General features: G+C 46.7%; 1 protein-coding gene across 4 annotated transcripts in view; it reads right to left on the bottom strand.

Annotated features, from left to right (window-relative positions):
- Positions 1-230: 230 nt before the first annotated feature.
- VRK3 (VRK serine/threonine kinase 3) overlaps positions 231-12,929 on the bottom strand; it is a 33,846-nt gene continuing 21,147 nt past the window's right edge. For 2 of the 4 annotated variants that reach the window (XM_014560831.2, XM_014560861.2), the window contains 4 exons: positions 12,374-12,494; positions 7,346-7,404; positions 5,360-5,508; positions 231-3,144 (listed from right to left, as the gene is read on the bottom strand). In XM_014560831.2, the coding sequence (XP_014416317.1) occupies positions 5,360-5,508; positions 7,346-7,404; positions 12,374-12,494 (329 nt within the window). In that variant the 3' untranslated portion in view covers positions 231-3,144. Of the gene's footprint in view, positions 3,145-5,336; positions 5,509-7,345; positions 7,405-12,373; positions 12,495-12,929 lie in introns of all 4 variants that reach the window. The other 2 variants (XM_014560840.2, XR_004322856.1) reach the window with 2 other exon arrangements.

The following is a 12,929-nucleotide window of genomic DNA, read 5'->3' as shown; positions in this document are numbered from 1 at the left end:
AGATGTCCATCGACAGGTGACTGGCATATGTATATGTACAATGGTATACTACTCAGTCATAAAAAAGAATGAAATAATGCCATTTGCAGCAACTCTAGGATGGACCTAGAGATTATACTAAGTGATGTAAGTCAGACAGAGAAAGACAAATATCATATGACATCACTTATCTGTGAAATCTAAAAAAATGGCATAAAAGAAATTATTTACAAAACAGAAACAGACTGACAGACATAGAAAACAAATTTATGGTTCCCAGAGGGGAAAGAGTGGGAGGGATAAACTAGGAGTCTGGAACTTGCAGGTACTAATTACAATATATATAAAAGAGATAAACAACGAGGTCCTACTGTTTAGCACAGGGAACTATACCCAATAATTGCAGGACTCCAAAAAAAAAAAAAAATAAATAAACAGAGGGTTCTTCTCGACTTGATAAACTGCAAACCACTGAGGTTCTGAATGAGAGAGAATTAAAGAATACTGAGTGGCAACAGATCATAAAAAGACTTTAACTGCTCAGTTCAAATAGTAAAGGAAAATTTCCTGACAACTCCTTCAGTGTCACTAGAAAAGACATCAGATGCAGTTTGAACAGCAGCATGTAGCAATGGTCAGGGCAGCCAAGGCCTCCTGCGGCATCGTTCCTGCTGTGTTTTCACTTTGAATAAACATCTTTCACAAACACCCATCGCAGTTTGTATTGGTAGACTCCCCATCAAAGCAGCAAAATTGCTTGTCCCATTAACTTCCAACTCAGTGTTAAAAATAAGACCACAGGCCCAACATGGAGTCGCTTATGCCAAGTCCCACCATCACCAAACTAAGACTTGATGACAGTTTTGGCTCTCCCAGAAAAGACGTCTGAAACACTTCAATCAGGAGTCACCTGATCAGAACTAGTTAAGTCATCTGCCTGCCAGACCCCTGCCATCCCCTAAGGGAAAGCAACTTTGCAATAACCAACCTGCTTTTCTGCCTACTAGAACTTTCTTACTCCTGCTCCCTTCTGCCTCTAAGTCTTTCATTTTGTACAGATCTTCAAATCTTTCTACCTGCTCGACAGGATGCTGCCAGTAAGATCTTTAAAATATACTCAGCTGTGGGGAGGGTGTAGCTCAGTGGTATCACGCACAAGGTCCGGGGCTCAGTCCCCAGTACCTTCATTAAAAAAAACAAACAAATCTAATTACCCCCACCCCCCAAAAAAACCCTACAAAGAATTAAAAAAAAAGGTACCGAGTTGAACTTTGTTTTTTAGCATCAGTAAGAATGTCTACAAATATTTGCTGCTGTGTCCGAGGTCTCATCCAGAATGGATTTTACTTGCAACGAATAGCCTTAGAAGCTAGTCTTTTTCACAGGAAAACTATTTCACAGGTGAAGGGAAATGATTTGTCCTTTCCAGCTGCCTGCAGGGGCTCCTCTTGGAGACGTGTCTCACACTTGAGTTTCCTGAAGGTTCTGTGGTGCCCTGCAATAAAAATGATTAAAAACCCCCCAAAACCCACCCACAGCATCAGCACCACAAGCATCTGATTAACGCTGGGGACAGAGATGGGGGGAATGGAATAGAGGATGGGGTCCAGCCACCGTCAGCTGCATGGTGGTCTGGGAGTCACTCCCACTCCCCTGGGCCCTGTGAGTCTCATCTGGTGCCAGTGACAGCACCCTCCTCCTTCAGAGGCTGGGGGACGAGCGTTCGGGAGGTGCAGGCGTTGACTGTGACCATCCCTCTTGCTTGATTGGGGGTCTGCAAGGCGGCTGACGTCCCTCTTCTTTTGTGGACTCGTGAACACAGAGGGGCTGTACGCAGGAGATTTTCTGATGGGTTTTCTCTCTTCTTAAGGAATATCTCCTTCTGGAAATACTCCTTTCCATCCAGGAAATGATCATCAGTCTGCTAATCTCCTTCCATCCCCAGAGCAGGGAGAGAATCAGGGCATCTCAGAGCAGTTTCTTCCCCTATCCGGCTTCTGGTTACCCATCCCAAAGTATGATAGATGACTGAAGATATCCAAGGTCAAATTCGAGGAGGTGTGTTTGTCTTCTCCTCCTTCTTAATCCCTCCCAGCCTAGTTACTTGTCACCTGCTGCTGGCCAGCCTGCCTTTGAAATCTCTCCCGAGGCCCTGCCTTTCTCCAGCTACCATCCTACGGCCTCCTCCCTGGTCTATCTGTGTCTGGGCTCTCCCCAAAGGCGCCCTCCCGTCCTGAGGCCCCTCACTCTCCATCCCAGTCTGTGCTTTTTCTTCAGAGTGCTGGTCGTGATCCCAAGTCGTCTCCTTTAATACTGTCTCCTTCCACTTGACTGTGGGCTCCAAAAGGTCAAGGACCTTGCTGTGTATGATTGGTTTGCCAGGATCTTCTGTGCAGCACCATAAGTGTCACAGGGCACGCACTCCAGAAATGCCTGCTATTTGTTGAATAAAAGGAAGGATAAATGTATGGAAGAGAGGAAGCGTTAGTGGGTGGGAGAATGAGTGGTAAATGAACGGACTGAGGAAAGGATGAATGGGTGGCGGGATGGATGGACAAGTATATGGACGAATGGAGGGAGGGAGGGGTGAATGGGTAGAGGGATAGATGAGAGGGTGGATGGATGGATGGATGAAGAAGTGGAAGAATGGATGGATCAGTGTCTGCCTGAAAGTGTGACTACATGAATGAAAGAGTGGATGGGTGGATGAAAGGTTGAAGGCATGGATGGATGTATGAATGGATAGGGAAAAGAAGAGCTAAATTTTTCCAAAAGGAACTTCTTTTGCAGACACTCGACCCTCCAAGCTCCAATGAAGCAGTTTATTGTCAAAACACAGGGATGTCAACGGCACGGTCCTCAGTGAGGGGGCCAGCCCACCCCCCTGTCTGTGAACTGAGGGTCTTCTCGGTCCAAAACCCCAGTGGCTGACAGCAGATAGCAGCTGAAGGGTGGGCCTGTTGAAAGGAGGGAGTTCACATTATCCGAAGCCTAACTGCTGGGTTCCCTGAGACTGAGACAGATGAGTAGGGTCACCTAAAGAAGTGGTAGGAATGCAAATTCGAGGGATCTTTCTAGAATCTTATCTATGATTCTACAGCAGGCCTTGAGTCACATGTCTCCTTTTTTTTTTCTTTTCCTATTTCAAACTGCAGGCTGAAAGTTCTGGAAAACAATAAAAATCGATGTTAGTGTCATTCATTCGAGGCATGCCTTTAAGCCCCTACTGGGTGATAAGAGCTTTCTAGTCTCCAGGGACTAGAGATACCACCATGAGCATGAAGAACCAGAAACCTTTGCTAGGCATACAATTTGGAGGAGAGGGGTGGAGACACTACAGATTAAACACACATCTCCCTCCAGAAAGAGACAAGGATCATGCAGAAAACAGGAGATGTCATGGGGAGGGGAGCCTATCTGAGAAGGTGGTGATGAGTGGGAGCCAGCAAATGTGAAGAGGAAAATTGTCCCAGACCGTGGGAATGGCAAGTGCAAAGGTCCTGGGGTGGGATGGAGCTTGGCCTGACCTCTGAGGGGAGGTCGGGCTTGGGCCAAGGGCAAGGAGCTGCCACAGGCAGAGGCAAGATGATCCTCAGGTCCCCAGGCTTCTTAAGCAGCATCTGCGCATTAAGGTTCCTAACCAAGGGGAAAACTTGTCGCTGAGTAAAGTGGTTCCTAGAGGGCGAGCAGATTGGAAACTATAATGATCCTGAAAGGGGCTGTTTGGTTTCAAGTTTTTAAATTTCCAATAGGACTGGGTGGGCGAGGAGGTACTGTCAGACAGAATAGCACCCACGGGAGAAGTGGACTCGCCCCACTCGGCAGATATGGGTGGAGTGTCCGGGAGCCAGGCCACTTGCAGGAAACACAGAGATGCAGAGACAGAGGTGACCTGGCCATCCCAGAGCTCATGGCCAGCCGGTGATTATGACCAGTAACCACACTCTGGGGCATCTGGGCAGAGGGTGGAGGCAGAGCCCTGGAGGAAATGGTCCAGAAGGGACTTACAACTGCCTGCAGGGATGGGATGGGGAGGGAGGGGTGTGGGAGGAGCCGGAGGTCTCTCAGACAGTTGGGGGCACGGAGACTGGGAGGGGGACAAGCCAGGTGAAGGAAGTCACGCCTTCACTTTCAGAGAATGCCTGTGGTTAACACAGGGCGCCTACTAGCTTACTGAGCAAACAAACAAATGAACAACCTTGGATTTTTGAAGCACTCTGTGCCCAGGCACCATGTGAAGAGCTGTACACACAGATTTTCAGGGCTGGGATGTGAGTAGAGGTTTCAGGACTGAGGAAGTGCCTATAATCAAGGTGCCCACAGGAAGAGGACCACTGCCACCCTGCCAAGAGGCACGTGGGGTGGCTTCCTCAACTGCGGCCCTGCTGACAGGGGGGCGCCCTGTGCCTTGTAGGATGTTAGCATCCCTGGCTTCAACCCACTAGACGCCAGAAGCACCTCTCCCCAGGCGTGACAACCCAGTGTCCCCAGACACAGCCACACGGTCCCTGGGGGAACACCGCCTCCATCTGAGAGCCCCTGAGCTGGGCAGACGCTGTGCTTTGAATCCAGCCAGCCAGGATGAGAGAAATTATAATCCCACGTATAGGCGAGAGCCTTGGGGTTACCTTTTCTTTGGAACACATCTGTGCAGCTCACCAAAATCTGCCGTAAAGTGAATTTAGCTTCGTTTTGACCTTCTGAAAGTTTCCATATGCACTCACTCAGTGCTAAGGGGATGGTAAGTGAGTACAGCCCCGATGGAGAGCAATCTGGGGATCTCTCTCAAAGTACAAACTCCATCCGCGGACCCATGTGCACACCAGGGTGAGGCCTGTGCAGCCGGGGGTTCAAGGCCACATTGTTTGTATGACCAAAATCCGGGACGCCAAGCACATGTCTAGCCACTGGTTATAAAGAGCATCCTTTATCCCCGCAATGGAAGAGTTGCAACATAAACCGTGCCGTGAAAAATGAGGTGAGGCAGAGGGCACAGAGGCAGCGCATTTTTGCATGTGAGGGGAAAGGGGAGAGACTGCAGGTGGATGCGGAGAGGGATGGAGGGGTGAAAAACAGGACAAAGATGGGGAGAGACAGACAACATCTTGGTGCTAACCCCCAGGCCCTGAATCCGGTCATGCCTGAAGCTTCCCACTCTGGGTTTTCTAGCAACAATAGCAAATCATTCCCCCTTTTCCTTAAAGCCAATTTGAGTTGAGTTCCTGCTGTGATTCCTGGGGGCTGGAAGGTTTAAGAACCCTGTGGAAAAACCCAACATCTCACTGGGAAGCTGGTCCCTGGGGTATAAACCTTAAATGGCAGAGCGTGGGGAGCCAGGGGGAAGGGTTAAGACTCACCAACTCTCCCCACCGGAACCCACCTATGGGACCATCTGGAGGTCCAGGGGGTCGTAGGCTGACACCCGCAGATCCTGTAGCAGGGCTTCCAGACTGTTCCTCAGCGCGGTGTAGGGCGGCTTCTCCTCGTACTTGAGGGCCATCACCACCTTCAAGTACTCCTGCAGGGTCTCTGTGGGCAAGAGATGGGAGAGGCCTGAGAGGGGCCCCGGACCCAGAGCCTGGGGGGCTGAACCCAGAGGCTCTCAACAGCGGTGCCCACATGCTCAGTGCATCCTCTATGCCTGGCACTGCCACAGCCACTTAGATTTGAAAAAAAAAATTTGTTTTTGAAAACATTAAACATTTGCAACAGGAGAATGGTAGCATGAACATCAATCTTGTTTCATCAAAACCCTTTTGTGGAGGGGTGTAGGATACAGCTCAGTGGTAGAGCACGTGCTTAGCATGCACGAAGTCCTGGGTTCATTCCCCAGTACCTCCATTAAAAGAAACAAATAAACCTCATTACCTACCCCCCAAACAATTATTAAAAAAAGTTTTTGGGGTGATAAAGAAATTCTGGAACTAGAAAGAGGTGACGGTTGTGCTACACTGTGAATGTACTTAATGCCATGGAATTGGCCATTTTAAAATGGTTTAAATTGTACATTTTATGTTTATTTCCCCACAATAAAAATTAAATGAGAAACGTATCTGTAAACTTAAAAAAAAAAAAAAGGCTGGGACAGATCTATGGGTGACAACACAGAACAGCAGCCCCAACGTTAATTAATGAAAAAAGCAAGATGTTGACCAAGCTGCGTGTAGGGCGCACCTAGCGTGTATACTCACCATACTACTAATATTAACAGAGGTTACTTTGAAAGTATGACTGGGAAGGGGGTGGGGAGGGACAGAAACTTTTCATGTTACACATTTCAGTTTGGTTTGAGTTATTTTATTTATTTTTTTTATTGAAGTACAGTCGATTTACAATGTTGTGTTAATTTCTGGTGTACAGCACAGTGATTCAGTTACATATATGTGTGTGTGTGTGTGTTCTTTTTCATTATAGCTTATTATAAGATACTGAATGTAGCTTCCTATGCTTATAGAATAAGGATCTTATTGTTTATCTATTTTATATGTAGTAATTTGTATCTGAATTTTCTTTTTTTCCAGTGAAGGTACTGGGTGGGGGTTAACTCCAGGACCTCGTGCATGCTAAGCATGCAGCTCTACCACTGAGCTGTACTTACTTTCTGTATCTAAATTATTTTATAAGCCAGTATTATGTTGGTTTTAAAACAAAAATCTGATAAAGAAAAAGAAGTAAAGAGTTTATAATATCAGAAAGTTGGAGACAATCTAAATGTTTATCAATGAAAAATTGGTGAAATAAATTGTGGTATATTCATATAATGAATTATTTCCCCAAACGTAGACGACTGTTTTTCAAACATTTAAAAACAGATATAATTAGAAATACATCTTATAAGTCCATTACCCACATGAGTATAAATATATATCACTGAAACTAACGTCTCATAAAGCATTACATTTCCCTAACTTCTGCAAGGCATTTGTATTTTTTGTCTGTTTTTAATTTTTAAAAATCCTGCTTTTGACCCATTAAGTTGATTTCACGACTGTCTAATGAGTAACAACTGCAGTTTGAAGTGACATTAAGTGTATTTTACCACCATTAAAAAAAAATTCTACAAGTACCAACACAGGAAATCTCTAAGATATACTCTACTTAAATGGAAAAAAATCAAGTCAGAGACTAATATACATAATACGATCCTGTTAAAAACTCACGTGTGTGTTGCTGTTACTATTGTTCAGAGACCTTTCTGAATTTGGGGGGAAGATTTTTGTTTTTCTACAAGGGGCACATATACACTTGCAATTTAGAAAACTCAAAGAAGGATAACAGAGGGGTGAAAAGAGAGGCACCCCTGGGAGGGACCTGAGTCCCCTGGTCCCTCCACGGTCCCCACGTGCTCTCCCTGCCTCAGACATACCTGAGGGACTGATCCAGCGACTGCACTGTCCCACGAGGCCCTCCGGGTTGTCAAGAAACCTGATGGGACAACAAACAATAAATGCTGGAGAAGATGTAGAGGAAAGGGGACCCTCTTACACTGTTGGTGGGGATGTAATTTGGTGCCACCATCATGGAGAACAGTATGGAGGTTCCTTAAAAAACTAAAAAAAGAGTTAACCCTATAATCCAGCAATCCCACTCCTGGGCATATATCTGAAGGGAACTTCAATTTAAAAAGATACATGCACCCCAATGTTCACAGCAGCACTATTTACAATAACCAAGACATGGAAACAACATAAATATCTATCCACAGATGACCAGATAAAGAAGCTGTGGTATATACGTACAATGGAATATTAATATTACTTAGCCATCAAAAAGAACGAAATAATGCCATTTGCAGCAACATGGATGGACCTAGAGATTAGCATACTAAGTGAAGTAAGTCAGGCAGAGAAAGACAAATATCATATGACATCACTTATATGTGGAATCTAATATGATACAAATGAACTTATTTACAAAACAAACAGACTCACAGACATAGAAAACAAACTTATGGTTACCAAAGAGGAAAGTAGGGGGAGGGATAAATTAGGAGTTTGGGATCAGTAGATACAAACTACTAAATACAAAATAGATAAATAAAAAGGTCCTACTGAATAGTACAGAGAACTACATTTAATATCTTGTAATAACCTATAATGAAAAAGAACATGCATTCACTGACTCCAGTCATATTTAATATAAATAAACAAAAAATTTTGCACACCTGTAAAAAAAAAAAGCACACATACATATATGTGTAACTGAATCACTTTGTTGTACACCAGAAATTAACACAACATTGTAAACTGACTATACTTCAATTAAAAAAAAAAAAGAAACCTGACAGAACAGAGGTACACAAGAAAAGCCTTTTAGGGGAGAGCAACCTTTTGAAACAGGATGCCTGGTGGACGTGCCCTAGTTTCTGTTATTTGAGGTAGTTATGCTCTGTAGAGTCACCTTGAACACTGAATGAGTGAATTCTGAACCAGGCATTTAGGGGGAACACAGCATCAGATACCTGCAAGCTTCCAGTCGCAACATTTTCATCAACGGATCAATACACCACCTGGTTTTCCATGTGTTTGTGTTTAAAGATTTCCTATTTAATATGATGCTGATTCATTCACACGGATCTCAGGGCCAACAGCCATTTCACTCATGCCTGCTGGAAGCTCATCTACCCACAGATTTCCTTCCTGCCCTGAGGAATGTGAACACTTCAGCACTCTTCTTAGGGCATGTCTGAAAATGACCTCCAAAGCACTGTGAGTGCTGACTGTGGGGCTGCAAATACATTTTAGGGAAGAGGCGAATTCACAAATACAGAACCTGTGAATAATGAGGATCAACTATCTTTTATCTATCCATACACACACGTTTGTATATGTACACATGTATAAATATACACACACACGCCTCCTGTACCACTTGACAAAAATAAAATTCTTCCATTTCCTTTGCTCCATCCTCAGAGTCCCAGTCCTCTGTATCTTTGGCCTGGACCACTTGGCTGGCTCCCCACTGTCCACCCAGTCGCTGGGCGCTGTCCTCCCCTCCTCCACCCCCCAGTCTAGAAGTCCCCAAGCCCATCTTGCTCCCCAACCCTTTTGCCCCACCACTCCCTCCGTCCATGGCTGTGGGACCAGCTCAGGCTTCATTCTCTCTCTTTGGACCCAAGCTTCTCCCAAGCTTCCTGTGGATCCCCCATATGGCCCCAGAGAGTCTTCCTTTGGCCCGAGTGGACCACACCCTTCTCTGCTCACAGGCCTTCCTGGGCTCCCCAGTGCCCTGTGGGAAAACCTCTGGCACCAAGGCCACCAGCCCCTGTGGCCTTGTCTCCCTGACTTCCTCCCTCCCATTTCACCCTCTAGCCAGACCAAATTCCTTCATCTCTCAATGAGGTCACGCATCCACCCACACCTCCTGGCCCGCTCCTTCTGCCCTGGATGGCCTTTCCCCACCTTGACTCCCAGTAAATGGCTGCTCACCCTTCTGGATATGGCTTGAGGGTTGATCTCCGGGAAGCTTCCCCGGATCCCTCTAAGCAGAGAAAATAGATCTCTCCCTAGTGTCTGCTCATCCTGTGCATAGGTCCACGGAGGCCCGATAGGAACTGTCATATGTGTACAGGAAGGGCAGCGCCTGACCCTTTTCTCTCCCTTGCAGCCTCGGATGTGTGTGGTGAATGACTGAGCCAACGAGTGATGGCACAAAAGGGTTGTGCCAGCCTCCGGATGTTGTAAACTGAGTGAGTGATTCTCCTGCGACAGGCTGTTGCTGTTGGTGTTTGTGGGACCTCCCTGCCCAGCCGCAGCCTTAAAAGCAAGGACCAACTCTACTGGAGTCTGTGTTTTCCTACCTGGATGCCTTGCACACCAGAAAGCCTTGGGGAATCGAACTGCCTCTTCTCCCTCCCTTATTCATTCATTCCATCACGAACTAAGACGTACATGAAAACGAATAGATACTTGCGGAATGAATGGAAGAAGACCACGCACACCAGTAAGGCGCCCTAGAGGACAAGGTAGGGGTCCAGAAAATGTGCATGTGGCAACACCGCCCCCTTGTGGGCTCTTTGGTTACTGCCTCAAGTCACGCAACAGGCTGGGCTGGGGGCTCTAAAATGACCTGACATCACCAACACCATCTCCCAGTGGAGCATCTTCAGGTTCCTGGCTCTCCTTCTGTGGTTATGGTTGGAACCTGGAACTCTGGGATGAACTGTTACTCATGCCAAAATCATCGATATGAAACTCATTACTAGGACCTATCTGATTCACTGCACCGACTCAGCAAGCGCAGTCTCTCTTACTGAAGCATGTCACAGTCACGTTTCATTAACTCCTATGAAGGGGAAGGTGGGAGAGAAGCGAAAAGGGAAATACAAGTGTTCTTAGGAGTTAGAGGAAATTGGGGGAAGGGAGATTCGACCCACTGGAGTCTCAGGAAACAGGTTCTGAATGAATGAATGAATGAACGAACAAATGGAGAGTTCACATATATGCTATCCTGAATGCCTAGAAATCCTGACTCCCACTTGCCTGCCTGGGAAACTCTTCTGCTCTTTATAGACCGGGTCAGGCGTCTCTTAGGGAAAGGCTCCCAGTGGCCTGAGGCCAGGTCACGTGCCTCCTCTCTGCTTCCTACAATGCCCTGGGGGCTGCCACTACGCTCACATGCAGTGCCTACTTCCTGCCCGTGTGTCTCCTCCCAGTGACAGGCGTCCCTTCCTTTGAGCATGAACAAGCAGAGACCTGATGCAGTGGGGGCAAGGGAAGGGCTCCCTGGGAAGTGACAACTAAGCTGAAATCTGAACAAGGATGAGAATCGGGGCATGACACCATTTATGTGGGTATGTGTCTGATTGGCATAATCAAACAGAACATATTTTTCAAGGACACAGCTACATCTAAACATACAAACTGAGAAGAAGTATTGAGAGGCAGTGAACTGGTAATGTAGCTGAAGTTTAAAAATATAGCATTGAGCAAAAGAAAGCAAGAAACAGAATGATACTCAGAGCACAGTACCATTTATGCAGATTAAATACACACATCATGTATTGTTTAAGGACACAGACGTGATCTATACAAACTTCTTTAAAACAGTAGTCAGAAGCAGTAAACTCGATGCACGTGTAATGATGGGGTTAAACTTGAAAAACATAGTGTTGAGTGAAAAAAGCCAGAAACAGGTGAGATTTAGAGCAGAATACCATTTTTGCAAGTCAAACACACAGTGCCACCACCATCATACAAGTTTAAGGATACAAATACATTTAAGTTAGCATATCAGTAGAACATATATTCAGTATGTTTGAGTGGGTATCTTTGGTTGAGAGAAGAAAGAGGAGATATAAAAAGGGCAAAATAAAATGAGAGAGAGGTTCAACAAGAACCAGGAACACCGCATGCTACACTGAGAAGTATGAGGGACTCAGTGCTGTTCACCGGAGTTCCTTTTTCCCATTCTGCATAACTTTCCCTGTAAATCTCTCATCGTTTCCCAGGGCTTCTGCTGACAACTCCTAACACATGGCCTGAGGTCTGAGTTTCCATTTAGACTTCATTCCTGCACTTCAAATGGGATAGCCAACCATCTCCTGGGTGGCCCTTCCTGGATGACTCCTCTGGGGCAACTCTCATGCCCCAAGCTTATACCAGATTCTGAATCCCAACCTCTGGACCTGCAGGGCTTCCCTGCGTCCAGCTGTCCACTGTCCTTGGTGCTGGAGGCCAAGGCGCGCGCCCCCTTCCCGTGCTCACTTCCCTCTGAGCCCAATTATCCTCTGTCCTTGGTGCTGAACCACACACCAGCAGAACCTCCCCTTGCATTCAAACGCCCTCTGTCCGCAGTGCTGAACCGCACAACCTGCCTTTCCATTTCCACCACTGCTGTCCTTTGTGTTAAACGTCTTAACCGGAAATAGCAGCATCTGGTGGTTTTACACGCAGAAGTGAGGGAGAAGTGTGGACACCGGAGGCCAATGTCGCCAGATGTTGAGGCAGGGCCCAGGCGTAACTGCTCGTTGCCTGTGTGTTCATATAGGAATGAATGAATCATAGGGTCCTGTACATCAGTGAGCATTTTCTACCTTCCAGGCTCTGTGCTGAATGCTGTGTACCTGAATTCCCGAAATCCTTCCACAGCCCCCTGAGGTGGGTGCTAATAGGATCCCATCTCATAGGGGACGCTGAAGCTTGTGGAATTTAAGCTGCCCTCCCAACACCTTGCAGCAGTGGGGCTGGAGTCTGACCCTAGGCAGTGTGGCTCCAGAGCCCATGCTCTGTCTGCTGGAATGGATGGTAGAGCACATGCCAGAGAACTGCAGAGGCCTTGGCTCTGCCAGATGCTACCTCCCCCTCCTTTCTGTTCCCTGTTGGGTTCTGAGCTTCTGTCCCTCTGCATGGGTGCCAGGTTAGTGCTGGGCTCTGTTGACCCCTAGACTCACTTCTGTTTCAGCTTCATGATATCCTCAGTGTTGGGAAGGCAGCTTGTCCATGGCAGGGTCCCATAGAGCCACTTCAGCAAACAGTAACCCAAGGTCTGGAGGTCACTGCGGCGGGAGGGCCCTGGGGAGGGGGGAAAGGTAGCAGGAGCTCAGTCCAGATGCTCCACTCACTGATATGCCCACCCTCTTCCTTTCTCTCTCTCACTGATTCAGCAGTGTGCTCACACTCTCAACCACCCAAACATACAGGCTCTCATCTGTTCATTCACTTTTCACTTGCCTACTTTCACTCTCTCATGAGTCTCTCAATTACTCACTCAATCCCTTGGCCATCCCTTCATCCCAGCTTTCACTAGCTCACTCTCTCAACTATTTGTTTTTCATTCATGCACCCATTGTTCAACGAATCCTCAGAGCCCTGTGTGCCAGGCCCCATCCCACATTCTTAAATCCCAGACAAGAGTTTATTTGGGTCCCAACCCTTGACAATCCACTGCAGATACAGTTGTAGTGTAGGATCAGCTTTTACAGAGGAGACAGAACAGGGCATGAGGGA

This window comes from Camelus ferus, chromosome 9, assembly GCF_009834535.1.
Source record: "Camelus ferus isolate YT-003-E chromosome 9, BCGSAC_Cfer_1.0, whole genome shotgun sequence".
NCBI lineage: Eukaryota > Metazoa > Chordata > Mammalia > Artiodactyla > Camelidae > Camelus > Camelus ferus.
Note: the sequence above shows the minus strand (reverse complement) of the source record. Positions and strands in the feature narration are given on the sequence as shown.